Source organism: Trichechus manatus, unplaced genomic scaffold (assembly GCF_000243295.1).
Source record: "Trichechus manatus latirostris isolate Lorelei unplaced genomic scaffold, TriManLat1.0 scaffold00006, whole genome shotgun sequence".
Taxonomy (NCBI): domain Eukaryota; kingdom Metazoa; phylum Chordata; class Mammalia; order Sirenia; family Trichechidae; genus Trichechus; species Trichechus manatus.
Window position 1 is genome coordinate 35,275,875 of NW_004443942.1, and position 19,434 is coordinate 35,295,308.

The 19,434-nt window shown below is 43.9% G+C and overlaps 1 protein-coding gene across 2 annotated transcripts in view; it reads left to right on the forward strand.

Moving 5' to 3' along the window:
* ALKBH3 (alkB homolog 3, alpha-ketoglutarate dependent dioxygenase) overlaps positions 1-11,890 on the forward strand; it is a 37,088-nt gene extending 25,198 nt beyond the window's left edge. Inside the window, exons 9-12 of one of the 2 annotated variants that reach the window (XM_023738542.1) lie at positions 3,967-4,031; positions 7,601-7,647; positions 10,653-10,751; positions 11,511-11,883. In XM_023738542.1, the coding sequence (XP_023594310.1) occupies positions 3,967-4,031; positions 7,601-7,647; positions 10,653-10,744 (204 nt within the window). In that variant the 3' untranslated portion in view covers positions 10,745-10,751; positions 11,511-11,883. Of the gene's footprint in view, positions 1-3,966; positions 4,032-7,600; positions 7,648-10,652; positions 10,752-11,510 lie in introns of both variants that reach the window. The other variant, XM_023738547.1, reaches the window with a different exon arrangement.
* The last annotated feature ends 7,544 nt before the right edge of the window (positions 11,891-19,434 follow it).

Sequence of the window (19,434 nt, forward strand, 5' to 3'; positions counted from 1 at the left end):
ACTGAAGAGCTTAAATGAGGAAACTGGATAAAACTAGAACTGTGTGGCATTTCATGGCGTAGTGAGTGAACCTCCCCCTTATCCAGCAGGCCCACTGCTGCTCTTCCCATCTTCCAGGCCCCTTACTAATCTGTCTTGTAATTACAGCATCTGTTCTGAGAAGTTCTAAGAACTATCTAAAACAAATTGTTTATAATCATGGTCTGTTTTAAAAACACCCTAATGAAATACAGAAAATCAGGTTTTATCTCCTGTTTCTGTCCCTGATGTTGGTAAAAAGCACTCATCCGCCTCATTGATACTTCCTCCTTTTTTGTAAATGGGGATAATAATTGGTGGCTATTTCATGAGCATAACAGAAGTTTTCCTATGAAAGACCCTGTGACAGTTGTTGCTGGTATCAGTGAATTTTTAAGCTGTTATAAGTGGTAGATGCCATGGTGACTTTTCAGATGTAGAAACTGGAAAAGGAAATGAATAGCAGTGAAGCTAAACTCCAAGGTTCTATGGCCTGTGAACTAGCGTTCATTGAGGGAGTGCAGAGGAGCCTTGGGGAGGGTGAGGTGACCTATGGATCGGAAATGGTGATTGAGTTTTGGAGCTTCTACCTCTAGGTTCATTTAATGGTTTGGAGAATGTGAGTGAACACATGAGTATGTGTGTGTATTTAAGCTGATAAAGATAGCTAGTCCTGATAGGACTCAAATTGTCTTTAGATTCTTTGATCCTTTGAAAGTCGGAATCTTTATTTGCTTCCTTGGTGCTCTGACTAGGCTAGAATCCAAGCCTTGACTGAATAATTTTTGCAAAGAGCCTCCCAATTTTGTGTTGCCAGTGACAGTATTTTTAAACTTAGGGGAGCAACCTTTTCCAAAGTGGTTTGTTTTTCTGCATATGCCATGACTAGGTATGGGGTCTGCTTGCAAACCTGAATTTTTTAAACCTTTTCCCTGTGGTAGAGTTTTTTTTCTCTTCTTTGCCATAGTCTTAAGAACTGCTCCGGAGCCTTCTGGTAATTGTCTCATCTTCCTCAAGTCACCTTTTCATGGTGGATGACTGCCCAGCTGAAGTGGAAAAGAGCTTAGTGTGTTTGAGGGAGAAGAAGCAGGCCCCTCACTGGAGCAGAGTGAGCAAGTGTGTGAGGAGAGTAGCGAGTGATGAGGTTGGAAAAGTGGGCAGGGGCCGGATTGTGTGTGAGCCTCAGGAAGGAGTGAATTTTACTGTAAGAACATTGAGAAGTCTTTAAAGTGAGTTAAGCAGGAGAGTGACATAATCTGACCGAAAATTTAAAAAGGTCACAATTGTTAGTGTGTGGAGCATGGACTAGAAAGGTATCAGAGTAAAAGCAAGAGGACCAGTTAGGAAGTTGTTATACCTTATATATACTTTGGACCAAGGTAGGAAAGGAGAGAAGTAGGCAGATTCAAATGACACGAGTTCAAAGGAGCAGGGACTTTTAAAGGAGACATGGGTCTGAAAGTGTTAATGAGGAGCAAGAATATCTACTCTTATCACCTGGCCCAAGCTCCACTAGATGTTGGAGACATAATTGCCTTCCACATGAGAGGGTTTTGGGGAACTTGGAATCTTCTAGGGAGAGCCAGGTATCAGCTAGGAGAAGGAAGTGGAGGGAACCTTCAGAACACATTGAGGTTGAGGACATAGGGGAGTTTGCTCACCACTGAATGGGAGTTCCAGAGGACACAGTGGAAGGGTGCAGGAAGCATAGAGTGGTGGGGGATTGTGTCTGATCAGGTTGTCTACAGGAACAGTTAGGGAATGAGTGCTCTGGTATTAACACGTGACTGGAGAAGCTTGCACTTCTGGTGGCCACTCAGGTCGGCTGTGATGTCAGGCATTGTGGAATTTGTTCTTGTGTGTTCTTAGAGGAATAAGGACATTTGTTTCTGGTGCTACAGTCTTGGGTGGAAGCTCTTTCAGGACAGCAGTTACACATTTCTTGGTACTATCGTATTACCAAGAATTGAATCTTCGTATATTAACTCTTCTGATTTCAAATGTGCATTCAGTGTAGCTGGGATGGCTACTATGTGAATGTGAAGCAGAGTTAGCCTTTGCTTAAATTCATTAACTTCTCACCCCCACTCTACCTCTTGTATTACTATGTTGACAACAAATCATCAGCAGGTACTTCATTCTAAATTTCTTTTGCCTTTCAGTGTATCCAGCCCAGAAGGAAAAGCAGGAGCCTACATACAGGCTTGGGCTGCAGTACTATGTTTTAGATGCTTGCAGAGAAAGAACCTCCCAAGCCCTCTTCTCTAAGTTAGCGTGGCCTTGGGGAGACCTTGCATTACAGAGCTATTAAGAAGATCACTGGACATGCCTGTATAGGGTGATTGATTGCCCATATCAGTCCTTTGTGCTTAGTTTTCTCATTTGCGTCACCAGAAGCTTCCATGTCAAATGAATGCCATAAGTCAGGAAAGAGTTTTATAAAAACCCGAAGATTGTATGTGGCAAGTGAGGTTAAAAACATTTTGAACAGATAACCTCAGTAATATCAAATCTATGCTTTTCCAGCTAGCCTCTTACTCTAGCAGATTGTATTTCAGAAACAGCTGCTTCTGTTTTTAAAGTAATGTATTTCAGATCAATGTTGAGGATGCTATCATTTAAAGCGTGGTTTGAGTCAGCAGAATAACTATAGAGATGACTTTGTGGTCCCAGCTTTATTCTCTCTCTGTAATTTCCATAACTAATATGTTTTGTTTTTGTCAGATTTTTAAAAATGCATTGCCACTATGAACAAAAAGTCCAGCTGTGTCCTTGCATCAGGGCTATAGGAACAACACTGCAGTCCGAATATAGCTACAGACTTGGCTGACCCATGAAGCCGTTTAGAATGCAGGCAGGTTCTCAAGGGCAAGGCAGCACCCCAGTTTGATTGGTAAAAAAAAGCTGAGAAGAAATGACAAAAAAGGGATATGATTGGCCTAGTCATAAGTTGGGGTCTAGGGGAATCAAAGGGACAGTTGGCCCTTAGGAGGTAAATAGTTAATAGCACTAACTAGTGTTTAGTTTTCAAATATCATTTCAGTCTAGAAAAAAAAGGCCTTGACCATATTTGTAAAGAAATTCCACTGTGAATCAGATTCGTAGACCAGAGAGCTGGGAAATCTCTATTATACTAATCACCGTCTTGAAAAACCTCTTTGCCTGACCCTGCAGATTTTCTAACTAACTCTTACTCGGTTTTTATTTCCCCTTACTTTTAAAGCACAAATCCTGGAATGAGTTGTTTATATTGGCAGTCTCTCTTTCCTCACAACTTAACACTTTTGAAACACCTGCGCTGTAGCTTCCATCCCCACCACTGTCAACATTACACTGATACATTCGTTGACTTAAGGAGCAAATCCACTAGTCTTTTTTCAGTCATCATTCTTCTCTCTCTTTCTGGTTTGTTGATCACCAGTATACATTGCCTCTGTCTTTGAAGCCCACCCATCTATTTATTAGCTGCCTCTTCTTTCTCCTTTTGGCTTCTCATGCTTCTCTTAAGGCTACTTCTCTGTCTCCTTTGAGGTTTTTCTTTATATTCAACTCCTTAAATTTGAGTGGTCAAGATTATCTTTGATGCTGTTATTTTTTGTCTACATTATTCTCTAGGAGATTATAAGCTGGCAGTAGATTGTAAATGCCACATAGGCAAGGTCCATTTCTGTCTTGTTTATCATTATGTCCCCAGCATTAAGCACAGCATGTGTATTTTTTTTAATTGAATACATAAAAAAAAATAAATGGAATCTCATTAGTTCTTACGGATTCAGCCATCACTTCTTTGGTGGGGTGACTTCTGAATTTTATCTCCAGCTTTGACTTTCATCTCAAGTTACAGTCATCTCCTCCTCCATGCTCATGAGGCTTTTCTACTTATGATAGCACATGTGACCTCCAAACCGAATATGTAAAATCAGATTCCCTGTTGTTCTCTCACTACAGTTCCACCTGCTGACAAATCCATTAGTGGTTAATGACATCACCATTCTCTTAGTCAAGTTAACAATGTAAGTTATTTTCAGTTTCTCCCTGTTCCCTTGTTTCTCATATGTAACCAATTCCCAAGTCTTAATTCTTTCTAAAAATGTCTGAAGAACCCATCCCTCTCATAATGCTGTTTTCATCCCAGTCTCTTCACGATGTATCTAATAAAATACTAGAATGATCTTTTTCCAGACTGATGTCCTAGATTCCAGTCTTTACTCCCTCCATTCTGTCCTATACCAGGTTCCAGATTTTTTTTCTTAAATAACAGTTTCTCTCTCTGTCTCTCTCTTTCCCCTTCTCCCTCCCTCCTCCCACAGGTATTAATTGCTCACCCACTATGTGTCAGGTACTATGCTCAGCTCTGAGGATAAGCAGTGAACATGACAAATATGGTCTCTGCCCTCATGGAGGTCCCAGGAGTTAGACAGTAATCAAATAGGCTAAGAGAAATAATTATAGCTTATGGTTAGAGCTCTGTGAGTTTGGATTTTATTCTGAGTACAGTGGGGATAAATGGGAAATAGAGGATTTTGGCATGATCTGGTTTACATTTTTTCAGAGATCACCTTGGCTGCTGTGTGGAGAATGGTTTGGGGGAGAGGCAAGATAGGAGATTCAATAAAAGGTGGTAGCAGTAGTCTTGGTGGGAGACTGGTGGCAGTGGGGATGAAGAAAAATGAATGGATTTGAGGTGTGTTTTAGAGTTTGAACCAATAGAATTTGCCAGTATTTTAGATGTGGGGTTAAGATCAAGAATGACTTCCAGGTTTCTTGAGCAGTTGGTAGATGGAGGTGTTATTTACTCAGAGGCTGGAGGAGCAGGGGTTTCTATATTTGATTTTGTTGTTGTTTAAAGAGGGTTTGTAGGAGGAATCATGTCTTCTGCATGCTAAGGTTGAAATGTCTGAGACTTCCAAATATAAAACAAATCATTGGCTGTATAAGTCTGGGGCTCAGACAACAGGCATGGTCTGAAGATATCATCTGGAAACTGTCAGAATAACAACAATGAAACAGTAATGATAAGTAAGAAGTGGATAGTGCTGACTCTGTGCCCAGCACTAAGTGCTTTACATTTAATCCTCTGATAATCTGTGAAGCCAGTACCATAATTACCCCTGTTGTACAGATAAGGTGGCCGAGGCACAGAGTTATATCAGTTGTCCAAGGTGGCTCTCAGATAACTATTTGTTGAACTGAATCAAAACAAATAATACAGATAATATGCAAAGCTATGGAACTGCACATTATCACTCAGGCAAGAGAATAGAGAAAGAGGAGCAGAGAGCCAGGATTGAGCTCACTGCTTTCATCACTTTGTTTTCCAACTCTAAAGTCTTTATTTGCTCCTACTGGAACAAAGGATAACACGTAAACTCCTTAGCCAGATTGTCAGATCTTTACGTAATCTGTGCCCAGCCTCTTTTAGCCTCTCACTGTTCGCTGTGTGATTGCTCCATTCCAGCTAAGTTGTCTCTTGGCTCTCCCCTAGGCATGCTGGCCGCTTCTGTGGTAACCATAAATCCTCTCCAGGCGTCCAGGCCCTACTCAAGCAGTGAAGCCTTTCCTGATGTTTCTGATGCAGAGACGAATAATAATAATAGTTACTGTGTGTCAGGTGCCTTCTGTGAGTTTGAGAAACAGGCAGCAGACTTCTACTTTATTTTGTTTGTCCTTTGGCTCATTTTGTTTTGCTTTTATAAACACCATCTTAGTAAAAAGATGGGAATTTTCTAAGACAACTTCTGAGGGATCAAGCTGACTTAGCAAATCAGTCTAGGTGGGACTGGAAAACTGTTGAATCTTGCTTATATTCTTTCCAGCAAAAAAAATGCCTGTTACCTGAAATCATTCATTTGGAAGTACAGTTTGCTTGGAATGGCCTTTTCTGATTGAGTTGGGGGTGAGATGAAAAATATGATCCTCAAAGATGAAGGAATACAGGATTTAGAGCCAGCCAGATCTAAGTTCAGATCTTAACCCTTCTCCCTGCCAGCCTTTTGGCCTTAGACAAGTACTTTCCCTCCAGCTCCTTTTGCTTATGGTAAAATGGACATTATCACTTTCTTTAAGGAGCCCCTGGGTGGTACAGGCAGTTTAGCACTGGACTACTAGCTGAAACGTTGGCAGTTCGAACCCACTCAGAGGCACCTGGGAAGATAGGCCAAGCGATCTGCTTCTGAAAGGTTATAGCCTTGAAAACTCTATGGAGCAGTTCTACTCTGTACACATGGGGTCATCATGGATCGGAATCAACTCGATGGCAACTAACAACAACAGCATCACTTCCCTTACAGGGTTGTGGTGAGGATTAGCAATAATGTATATATAGTACCTAGCAGCGTGCCTGGCACCTGAGCACACACGATGGTGGATCGTGTCCAAAAAGTGTATCAGGAATGCCTTGGTGTAAGCAAGGAAATTGTTATAAAAAAAGCATGGGAGAAAAAAGCAGCAACTGCAACTCCAGGTCTATTAAAGAGTTAAATCTACAAGAATGTAAACTTTTTTTTTAACTAGAAGGAAAGAAATGCAGTTGTATATTTAACTTTTCTCGGGGTGGGAAAAGACTTTGGAAGCATAAAAACCATGAAGGAGAGCCAAAGAAAGGTCAGTAGTGTTGACTCTAAAAATTTTTGAGCTACTCTGTGTTAAATATCATAAACACAATAAAAAGCAAATGAGAAAAATATTTGCAACAAGTATGATAGACAAAGGGTAGATATCTTACTATTTGTGATCACAGATCAGTAAGAAAAATATTAACATGCCATAGAACAGTGGACAAAGGACATGAACAGAGAGTTCACAACAGAAGAAATGCAAACAGCAAATGGGCATGTGAAAAAATGTCTAACTGGGATAGTAATCAAAGAACTGTAAGTTAGAACAGTGAGTTGCCATTCCATCCCTCAATTTTTTTTTTTTTTCATTATGTTAGTTGATACTGTTCAGTACTGGTGATGTGGCCAGAAGATAGGTACTGCCGTATTTTCCTGATGGAAATATAAATTACTGCAGCCTTCTTATCTTAAAACTATATTTGAAATGTTGCCCAAGATCTACTTGCAGTAGCTTTTTTTTTAATAATAGTGGTAAATTGGTAAAATCTAAATCTCCAACAGTGTGTTCCTAACTGCTGTATCTTTAGCACTAGCACAATGCCTGACACATAGGGGTGGTAAGAAGATATTTGTGAGTTTAAAGAAGGAAGAATATGTTCATACAAAGGAATACTACATAACCGTATTTTTGATATACTGTATACTTAAAGATGTAGAAAAATGCTTACAATATAATGTTAAAAATTCAAAATACATGATTGTATATATATGTGTGTATATGTGTTCTGTACGAACTTCGGATGGAAGGATTAAAGGTGACGTTTTAAAATATTTTCTTGGTCCTTTCCCTCAGTCATTCAGCACATATTTATTGCTATGTGTCATGGCACTGAGTGTATTTCTAAAAATCAAGGTAACATAGTCCTTGCCCTGGGGAGTTGATAAGAGTAGGAAGGCAGCCATTGAACAAGTAATTACAAATACATCATTTACCTTATTGACCTTATATTACTTTTATATTCTAGAAAGAAAAACTATGGTGATGACGATTTTAAAGTTTGTAATTTCTCAGGTACTTTTTTCAGAAAGAGGTGATTACATGAAAAATCTGAATAGATCTCATACAATGTGTGTTCTCTTTCCAGAGAAAAGAAAAATGCTTAGGTTTTCTGTCGGTTGGGTGGTTAGTAATGACATAACAGTAAAGGAAACTGAATAGGGCAGTATCTTGGTGAGCTGAAAGTGAGAGTTGTGGAACTTTGGGAAGCCCCAGGCATTCCTTGGAAAGGCATAATTAAGGATTCAAATGAACTGACTGTAGTTGGGGAGGGAATGAGACTGTCGATCAACATTAATGTAAAAATATATATTTTTTCCTTTCTCTGCCTGCTTGTGAGGTTTCAAGTGTACAGAAAACCAAGACCATCAACAATAAAACACACCCTGTAGATTGAATGTGACGCTAAAGGCTTCTTTTAGCTGGGATCAGAGATGGAAAGTTTTATCCTGAGTCCTGTGTGTGTTTGTTTTTTGTGGGGGGGTTCGTTTTGTTTTGTTTTGAGGGAAGTCCTGAGTAAATCAAAGGGGTTACAGAGATGTGTTTTGGTAAGTTAACCATGCTTAATGGACTGCTGTCCTCTAAACAGCCCTACCTGCTCCTCTACTGTTGCTTATCCATTTATCAACTTGAGACTTTATGCACAGCCACGTGAGCTCCCCTGGCCTTTTATCTGCTTCCTATGTGGAAAAAGTCTCTGTGCATGTTGTTTGAGTTAAAGGGGAGCACTGTGGTCTGTTGCCACTCTGGCCTCATAAGAAGAAAGAAGCATTTGTGAGTTCTGTTGCCATAGTAGGATCCCTTGCCCTCTTTTTAACCCATCCCCATCTGCAAATTAGGAATGCACTCTCTAAGCCAAGGGTGTTGGAAAGAATAAATAATAAGCAGCAAAGGAGTGACATCACCTCTCGCAGTGGGTGCATTGTGTATTGCTGTCTCCTCCGGGGACTGATTAGAATGACTTCCCCTCGAGTGAAGATTCACCCTCTTCTGCTTTTTGGTATGGCTAATGGTTACATTGGGTGCAGTGTGTTCAAAACCAGCATGAGGCTTTCTCTCATTTGAGAAATTCAGATCTTAGGAAAATTAAGTGAAATGTGGGTCGGTTGAACATCACTTTCTATCAGTGCTGATATGTCCCTCTTGTATGTGAAATTTTTTGTGATTCACTCAGCTGTTTCTGCTTGGTTTTTCCAGGAGTCACAGTGCCCACCGCTTTTCTTCCTTAGTTTTAGCCCCCCTCCCCTTCCAATAATGTATTTAATGTACTAAAAGATCTTCCTCTCAGAATTGTCCTCGTGGTGTGGTGAAGTGTTTTTCTTTTACTCTCCTGTCCTAGTGTCTGTGAATTGTAGATTAGGGCCCCATTGCACTCCCTGATTATGTATGTAGAGGGTAGCAGAAGTTCTGCTTCTAGCTACAGGGAACTTTGATCGGACAACTGACTTTCCAGCCTAAATCAAGTAGCCCTGGACCCCTCTAATCTCATGGATGACACACCCCCTTCTGATACCTTTTCTCCAGTAGGACACACGTCTCCTCTGTCTGACATCCTGCTTTCAGGGAGCAACATTTTGCTTTCCTGAGATGGAGCTGGGCCACTGAAGGGTAAGGTCACCTTCCCACTGCTCTCTGGTTGGCTAAAGAGTCAGAGGCAGATGTTATGGTTATTACTACTGAAGAGAAAAGGTGACAGATACAACTAACATCAATCTCTGAAGCCAAAAGTTATTTCAAACATTATTCCTATCTTCTGCCTGTAAACATTATGACTGTGCTTGACAAAGTCTCTGTCAAGGGTTGGGGCCTGGAACTTAGACTGTTTATGCAAGTTCATTATTGTTTTGGTTTTGATCTTCCTGGGGGAAATCATTTGTAAATAGTTAAATTTTCAGAAGCATCTCTACAATAATGAACATAAACACAGCATTGCACTGAAAACCAATCCTGCAGTAACCCTCAGTAACCCCTTGCATGGGAAGTGAAACAGATGAATGGATGGGCCCATGAGTTCTGCCCAGAATGGAGGTGAAGAAATCAGGAAAGCTTGGGTCTGTCCTGGTCTCAACTCTAGCCGTGCTGTGTATTGCTGGGAGCAAGGAAGTTGCTTAATGCACGCCCTTGTCATCTGTGAAGGAGGAGTAACACCACCTGTTGATTGCTTCGCAGGCTGCTGTGTGGATTCAGAACAGTATTGGACATAAACTGACTTTGAGCTCTCTGGAAAAAAGAGGCAGTGTAAATACAAGGCATTATAATCCTAAATTTTCAGGAGTTGTGATCCATCCTCAAAGGCGTCAACAGCCAATCTCAGTTTGACAACACTGTTCTAGTCAAACCAGAACTCCTTTCTTTGAGAAAAATCTTACTGTTGTCTGCTCTGGAAAGAGACAGGAATACATCTCCAAATACCAAAGTAGTCATGGGAAGAGCTGTGACGAGTTTTACCATAGGCACTGATAGGGAATTTTAGCACAAGTTGTGGAAAGGTGAAGCAGAAGTCATTCATGCCATGTCATGTTGAAAAGCCCATTTTCCCACACTGAAGTTGTTAAAAGGCACAGCACAGAATAGGGAAGATGTAAAGAGTTCTTGTATAAATGATGTTTAATTTCTTCATAGGCCAGAATGGGCTTTTCTGCATTTTGGATACTGATAATAATAGCTAGCACCTATATCATGCTTAATATATGCTAGTCTCTGAGTGATTTACACATATCAATTACACATATCAGTATATATTATAGCAACATGGCATATAACCTCAATTGGCTGCCTCACAACAGCGCTGTGTGGCAGGTACTTTCATCATCCCCATTTAACAAGTGCGTAAGTCGAGATACAGAGAGGCAGATTAACTTGCCCAAGGTCAAAGAGCTGCTGAGTGACAAAGCCAGCGTGTATGAACTCCCACAATCTGACTGAGGAGTAGAGGTTTCCATTTCTTTGACCACTGTCAGATTCTGTTGCATCTGGATCATACAAGCAAAAAATTCCATGTAATAAATGCTGTTTTCTAGGAAGAGAATGGAGACTACACATATGTGGAAAGAGTGAAGATACCCTTGGATCATGGGACCTTGTTAATCATGGAAGGAGCTACCCAAGCTGACTGGCAGGTCAGAACATGCAAGTAAAGGGGACTCTTTCTCACTGGAGGCCGTTTCCTGACTGACTTAGGATTATAGTAAACATGCGAAAAGCAAGGCATTTTTATAATGAGCAAGAGGCAATAAGGTCACTTCATTTCCAGGAGTTTTGATACTGCTGACAACCAAAATAGACCTCAGCAGCAGCACTGTCTACTAGAACTTTCTGCAATGATGCAAATATTCTATGTGTGCTGTCCAGTACAGTAAGTCCCATACAGTAGCCACTAGCCACCTGTGATTGAAGTGTGGCTAGTGTGCTGAGGAACTGTATCTTAAATTTTACTTAATTTTAATTAGTTTAAATATTTAAATAGCCTCAAGTGGCTAGTGGCTAGCATATTGGACTTAGGCCAGGCCATTTTTAAGGTACGCATGTTAACATAAGGACAGTTAGCATGAGAGTGGAATCTAATGCCTCCACTTTGGTCTCAGTCATTTATGTGTGTGTGCTTTTTTTTAATGAGATATGGGAAAATGGCAGGAGTCTGAGATGAAGAACAACAATTAGGAAGGATGAAAATATCTGGGACATTGCAGTGGAACAGGGATGGGAATCCATTTCAGAGGAAGAGACCTTTCTCCACAAGACATTAAGAGCTTATCACTGTTCCTTTTAGGGGGCATAAAATCTAAATATATCTGTCCTTATAAATACATTGCAGATTGCTTTGCACTAAAATTGTTTGTGTATTTTTGTCAGAGAGTTATTTCTATGTTTCCATTTAGCATCGAGTTCCCAAAGAGTACCACTCTAGAGAACCGAGAGTAAACCTGACCTTTCGGACGGTTTACCCAGACCCTGGAGGGGCGCGCTGGTAATGTGAGATCCTTGAGAGAGAAGCTACCCTGAGAGCAAGCAAACCTCCTGCCATGAAGGAACTTCGAGGGAGAGGCTGAGCCAGCTGGTCTTGTGGTGTGTTTGGAAGATGGCTGTTTGGAAGATGAGGGTGGGATTTGTTTTCCAGCTGGGAGTCCTATTGAGTGATAGCCAGCAGTTCATGTTCGTAATGTGTTTACTGTGGGAATGGTAATCCCTAATCACGTCTCGGATATCGCATATATTATGTTTAGGCAAATTAAAAACAGCTGTGGTAGTGCTCACGGATGGGTTTGTCCATGCACAGTTTCTCTCCTGCCCTCCCCCTTCATTTGGTGGACTGTGACTCTAGGGAAACCTGCACGTGTTTGTTCCTTGTGACTTCAGTGAAGCAGAGATGTAAATACATGTCAGTGACTGGAGCCTTCCGTAGGCACACAGCTGCTGAGACCCAAACAGAGGTATTTTCACTGAGCTTTGTTGAAGTCTGCTTGGACTCTTTAGCACCTTGACTTGTGTACTATTGTAATGGAAAGCTACATATTCAGGGAACGCTTTATGTTTAACCGAGACTTCTTGCCTGTCAGTCTTCCCGACACACATTCAAACAGGTCGCAGGCCTCCGAATAAAGAATGAAGGCAGTATCCTCCAGTCCAGCATCTTCAAGCAGTCATCTGGATGACTCGTAATACAAGAGAACACTGTTCCCATAAAGGGAGGAATAATTGAGTGATGTCATGGGAAGAAACAGGCTGAAATTGAGGCTGAAGAGCAGCAAATGGCCTGCTAGTGACAGCTGTTCCACATAGATTAGTTTCCCCTAGAGAATTACTTGAGTCATTTGACCCCAAGCCAGATAGGAGTGGGAGCAGTCCTGCAGGGAATAGACTCGGTTACCTAATAGTTTTCTTCTACCTTAGATTTCAGTAGCCTTGTGACTAAGGCTCTCTTCTGACTCAGTGTTCTGTATACAAGTTCCCAAGATACAAGGGTTAGTCCGTGATGTCACCAGGGTTCCCAAAACAGAACAAGAGTGGCTGCCCCTTACTGCATCATAAAAGCATGTGTCTTCTGGACCTTTTGACTTAGGAGCAGTGTGCCAGATTAATTCCCAAACAAGATATGGAAAACCTGAGAGAAAGAAAATGAGTTTAAGTGAATGAAAATAGGGCAAGAGACTTAGAGTTTACCTAGCTGTCTTGGGGAGAATTTACAGAGCTGTCTTGCTTTTCATCCTGTTTCCATTCCGTGCTGTAGAATTGATGATCCCCATGATCATGGTAAAGTGCCAAAGGCGGGGAAAGCTCTCACCCAGAGCTGAGATGTAACGCCGTGCCTGGCCAGTCTCTCTTCTCTGGCAGGCTTTCTGGCTTCTTGCATTGTAGTCATTATTATTAACATAGTAGCATGTATATAGCTCCTTTCTATAAGTACTAAATGCTTTATAAAATCTAAGCATCATCCTAAGCCTTCCTGTGAGGGAAGTACAAATCACCATAAAAACAAACTAAAACCTGTATTTAGTTCCTAGCCGTTCTCCCATTAAAACTAACAAAACCTGGTCAGGATGGTGCAGCCAGCATTGGTTATGAGTTTGATGCATGACATGGGGAATTTCTCTTCTATTCCTACAAATGAAAGAGCTGGCAAGTGGCTCCAAGTCTTACAGCACCCCTCCTAATGCCTAACCTGCAGATTTGATCTCTACGCCCATCATTGCCACGTCTGTCAGGGAGACTGTCTCCTACTGTAGTGCAGACAGGTTGGGCCAGCAGCACCTGAAAGTCTCGAACTGAGAGCACAAAATCTGAGGTTTTGTTTCTTGCTGTCCCCACAGACACCATATGCCAGAGCTGCCATTTTTCCCACCACTAAGATAATGTCCCTTCTGAAATGTCAAGTAGGTACTTGGCACATAGTAAAAACAACAGGGTTTTAGCAGTGGCCAGGAATTCCATACCACCCTGTTGGTATGTTTTACTGGTGGCAGATCTTACTAGGAATTGGAGGTGAAGCCACTGTTGTTAACATTACTTGAAAACCAGAGGAAGCAAATAGTAACGTGAGGAAGAAGAATATGTTTAGTTTTTTTAGCTGCCTGCTTATAGAGCTTCAACAACCTGCCAGGCACTGTCCAAGGTGCTTTTAATACATAATCTCTAATCCTCACCACAGCCCCGCAAGAGACACTCTTCCCATTCTAGGAAACTGAGTCTCGGAGAGGTTCAGTAATTTAGCAGGACTTGTAAGCAGCAGAGACAGAGTTCAAACCGAGTTCTACTCCCTGCATCTGCGTGCTTCTCTGTCTGCCATGGGGGATTTAGGCTGGGTAGTCGGCAGGCATCCCTGGGGTCCTGAGGCTCAGAGCATGCTCCCGCAGCGCTGGCACCCAGCTCACCCTGACACCCTGTTGCCACGGCTGAGCAACAGGATGCCTCATTTGCTGCCTGGCTTTCCTGTGGTCAGGGAAGGCATCTGCTCTCTCCATCAACATTAGCATCTCCTAGTTGGAACTGTGCTACTGGCTGGGCTAATAATTGACCATGGCAGCAGGGAAGTTCATTTTTTGGGACAGAATCCAATTTCTGGTGACTTAGGACAAATTCTCAGCCAACCTTCCTGAGGCAAATGACTCAGAACAGTGTGTTCTGACCACATCCAAGCAGACATACCTGGAAACGTTCAGAGGTAGATGGGTTTTTCCCTCATGGGCTCTTCCTTCCCCCGTTTTTATCTGTTAGTACATTTGGGGACTCTGAATGACACCCAGATTCAGCACTGTGCTTCTTCATGATATTTACCAATGCCAGGATTCTATCCACAGGCTCCAGTCAGCAGAGCCCAAAGAAACAGCCAGGCCGCACACCAACAATGTCTTGACAACATGCAGCTTGCCTCAGAGCATGGGTCAGGAACAATTTGACACTCAGCATCAGTGTAATTTCTATGCAGATTGTATCCCCAGCATTTAAATCAAGGTCCACATTGATCCATCCTTGACTAAATGACTTACTTAGGTGGCATTGACAATTCCTCCTGAGTCTGGGTCACAGCTAATAAACCTGCTGTTTCACTGTGGCACTTGCTGTCTGCTGCCCTAGCATGCCGGCAGGTCTGTCTGGACCTGGCTCAGTAGCTGGCACCATCTCCTGGATTGCACTGTGGCAGCCCCAGAAGAGTGAACCAGGCACTGCACCAAACAGGACGCTCCAGTTGGAGGTTTTCAGAGAATGCCCTGATGAATGAGGGTCCCTGCCCCGCTGGGAATATTTCTTCCTTTGAGTTCTGGCAGCTTTTACTTGGCTGCAGAATATCTAGGACCACTTTGCCTTTTCTGGTCATAAACACTTGTGCTGAATCTGAAGTCTTGGTTATTTTTCTTAACAGTGCCTTTGAAAAAGCAGAATGTTCCCATAGTGATGCATTCTGTTTGTTTAAATCTTCCCTTATACATGGTTCCACCCACATGCTTCTCTTCAAAGGGGCCTAGTCGACAACTACCCCTTCTCTTCCTCCCCATTCTCCTCTTTGGAAGGAACCCCCCGTATGAGACCCCTGTCAAAGTTGTGCAACTGGAATCCACTTGTAGATAGAGTCCTGTATCTGAGGGAAGGGACTTTGATGCTTGTTTGTCAGAGGGGAACACAGACTAATGATGCTTTTAAAAGCTGGTTTGGTGCTGCGCCATAGCATAAAAGCCTTCCCCAGCGGCTCAACAGAGCCCCATGAATGGGCTGGGCTGTTTTTTAGTGTTAAAGCTGGAGTAGGGGTGTCAGAGCCGTGTAGGAAAACAGGATAAATTACGCAGTGCCTTTGTAGCCAGCACTACCAGAAAGATTGTTTTCCCAAATGAGCTAGCTTGGAATTGGCAGAGAGGTATGTGACACCAACGCCATGTTACAATTATTTCTATGCTATTACTGCCCTGATTATAAGGGTGGTGTCACGCGCCCTTCTGCACCCCGGGGACAGTCCCTGTCTTCATGTGGCCTGCACGAGTGTGTGCGTGTCTTCATTGCTTAGGCAGGGCCCTGGCCTCTGACCCCACTGACTAACTCTGGACACAGATTCTCAGTTTCTTGAAAAGGAAGAAAAGGTGAAAAGTTGGGAGGCAGCTTGGAGAGTGTTTACTCTGCTGGGGCTGTCACATCTATAATCTCATTTATTCCTAAAAACAACCCTGAAAGGTCTTGTTTTGTTTTTTTAAACAAATGAGGAAACAAGGCACCCAGGGGACTTAACAGACGCTGAGGTCTTGTCTCCCAGGGTGGGCTGGGACAGCCCTGAGTGGTTAACCTTGCCAGTGGGCATTTAGTGTAGTCTGTAGAACCCCCTCTCCTCCCCTGCAGCCAGTGTCCCCCGGGGCTGGAGAGAGGCTGTGCTTTCTTGGCCCCTTCACAAGGCAGCAGCAGGCAGAGGACTCTTGTCCTTGCCTGGGAGCCTGGGCAGAAGCTCGCCAGGGGGCAGGAAGCAGGAGGAAGTGGTGGGCTGAGGGCTGAGGGCTGAGCGCGGGGCTCCCAAGGGCCATGTGATCAAGTTGCAATTAGCCACCTACTGCAGGAAGAGTGTGGGTGAGCCTGTGACAAGCGCCTGTGGGGTGGCAGCGCCTGTGATTATCCAGATGCCCCAGCGAAACTGCTCACGGGATCTGCACAGCCTCCCAGGCTGGATCGGGCCAAAATGTCCTGCAGCAGTTAATAGCTGAGACCTGAGGCTGCCTTGTCCTCCAAGAGTCTGCAGTAGTTAGGTGCCTCCCCACCACATGCCCCCACTGGCTCTGCACTGCTGACTGAGCTGCTGACTATGAGCCGGCTCCCCCGGGCCTGTCAGGACACCAGCCTCTGCCACCAGCTCATGTTACCTTTACTTGGAGACTGGGGGTGGGACCAAGAAGTGATTCTGTACCCTTGAAGAGTGATTCAAAGAATGTTTTTGTGGGATGGGTGGATGAAGGATGCCATGGGGGGTTCACAAACTTAGGACCAGGGATATTGAGCTGCTGAGACCATCGAGGCAGCACTCAGGAGTCAGGGCAAGTAGGAGAGCCCAACAGAAGTGTCTCCCTTCATGCCCTGGAATGTTTCTTCTGAAAACGTCTGAAGGATCAGCAACTGATTTCTGCCCAGCAGCCACTTTCTCTCTGACCATTAGCCTCACTCCTGTATTCACCTGGCGTGAAAGGGGAGGGAGGGAGACAGCTAGCCTAGAGGTGAAAAACAAGGACTCTGCCCCCTCCATCTGCTCTAGCTGTGCAGCTGCCACATGGAGGAGAGCCAGTGGCTCTTGGGCCTGTGTTGCCCTTTGTCTCCCCAAAGCCCTGTGAGGGTGTTGATTAGGGACTATGGAGCAGATGAGGAAACTGAGGCCCAGAGGGGTTATGTACTCATTCAAGGGCCACCCAGGGAATGAGATGCAGAGGCAGCATCAAGACCCTCATCAAGTGCCTAGGCCAGTGTTCTTCCCGCCATGAGGTTCTAGAACCTGTGACAAAGCTACGTTGCCTGCTGGAACAGCCCTCAAGGAGCAGTATTGACGGTCTGCGCTGGCCCTAGTCCGGTGGCTCAGTATGTGGCGAGGATCCCGGCCACAGCTTGCGGCAGTACCGTCCTGCTGAACATAGTGCAAGCTGAGCTCTGCACCAATTGATGTGGGGAATTAGCTGGACAATTGCAGGCCTGACTGGCCCGGATTCACCTTTGCAGAGGGGGGACGTGCCGCCTCTTGCAGTCACAGTCCTGCCTGCAAGGGAGGAATTATTGTTGTTAGGTGCCGTCGAGTCAGATCTGACTCATAGCGATATTGTGTACAGCAGAATGAAACACTGCCTGGTTCTGCGCCATCCTCACAATCATTGTTACGCTTGAGCCCATTGTTACAGCCACCATGTCAATCCATCTCTGAGGGTCTTATCCTCTTTTTCGCTGATCCCCTACCAAGCATAATGTCCTTCTCCAGGGACATCATGACAACAGTTCCAAAGTATGTGAGACAAAGTCTTGCCGTCCTTGCTTCTGATGAGCATTCTGGCTGTACTTCTTCCAAGACAGATTTGTTTGTTCTTCTCTTAGTCCATGGTATATTCAAGGGAGCAGCTATGATCCCCTCCCTCCCGGCCTCCACATCTGTTAGAATTACTGCCACAGCCCTTGCGAGGAGAAAGAGCCTCAGCTTGAATCTTAGCTTTGCCCCTCATAGCTGAGTCATCTCGGACCAGTCAGCCTCTGAGCCTCAGTTTCTTCAGCCATGAAATGGACACAGAACTAGCCACCTCTCAAGGGTCTTGTGAGGGTTGAGATCATACATGTGACAGGCTTGACAGTAATGTGCTGAGTACTATAATCTTAAGTGGGACATTTCACATGCCCTACTAACTCTGACCCTACCCCTCCTGCTGCTCAGCTGCTGGGTGGATGGTCCCCCTCAGCTGACCGATAGCCCTTTGCCCTGCCCTTCCCTTGGCAAGCTCCCTGGCTGCCTGAGCCTCTGTTGCAGTCAGCAGGGGGAGGTCCAGAGGCTTTCAGGAGGATGGCTAAAATGAACATGTTGCACGAGTGAGGCTGATCACATTAAGATCCAGCTGCACTTAAGCCTCTCCTGGGAAGAGAGCTCCCAGATGCCAAAGTGGCCTCATGCTGACACTCAGCTCGCTCTCAGCAGCCCCGCCACATGCTCCCCAGGTAATTGGTTCCCTGATGCCTGGTCCCTGGCCTGATTCCATAGCCTCGTCCCCCTCAGGCCAATTCTTGACGTGTCCCAGATGGGCGAGCAGGTCACTGACCAGGTCCTGCCGCGCCCCGCCAGTCTGCATTGTTTTCTTGTCCTTGCAGGCCATTTCTCAACTTTGTACAGAACGCCTTGGCCTGGAAGATAAAATAAGATTACCAGGCTGGAATTTTCCTCAAGACTGACCAGGGCTTTTATGTGCAAAAGTTGTGTGCCACAGGCAGTGGGGCCACACAAGAGGCAGGCGCAATCTCTTCCATTACTGGGAGAAGTAAACCGAGGTAGCTTTTATTTTCTTCTTCAAAATTAGGCTTGCTTTTTTTTTTCTTACCACAAGAGGAGTATGTGTTCTTTGCAAGAAAGTAAAAAGAAAGACAAACAAAAAAAATCATTTGTAATTTGACAACTGTTAACATTTTGCAGTTTCTTTTTTCTACACGTTTGTATGCTTTTTCAAAAAACAAAGGTAAGATCATGCTGAACTTATGGTATTACAGCCCTTTTCCACTTACGGTGTACATTGATGCTTGGCATTAATTATTGTTCTATAACATTATTTTGAGTGGCTACATAGTATTCCACTATGTAATTGTATCATTGTTTAACCAATCACCTAAACCCCTTTGCCATCAAGTTGATTGATTCTCTGCCACCCTGTAGGACAGAGTAGAACTGCCCCATAGGGTTTCCTAGGCTGTAATCTTTACAGGAAGGAGCCCCAGTGATGAAGTGGTTAAAGCGCTTGGCTGCTAACCAAAAGGTTGGCAGTTCGAACCCACCAGCCAGTCCACAGGAAAGATGTGCCAGTCTGCTCCCGTAAAGATTACAGCTTTGGAAACCCTATGGGGCAGTTCTACTCTGTCCTGTAGGGTGACTGTGAGTCAGATTCAACTCCACGGCAACAGGTTTGGTTTTTGGAATCATTACCGGACTTTCTTCTTTGGAGCCACTAGTGGGTTCGAACGCTTTGGCTAGCAGCCAAGCGCTTAACCACTGTGTCACTAGGGCACCTTACCAGTCCCCTAGTGTTGGGTATTTAGACTGTTTTTGAGATTGTTTTTGCTATTAGTAACTGTACTTGATTTTGGGAATCATAAGACTAGATGGTG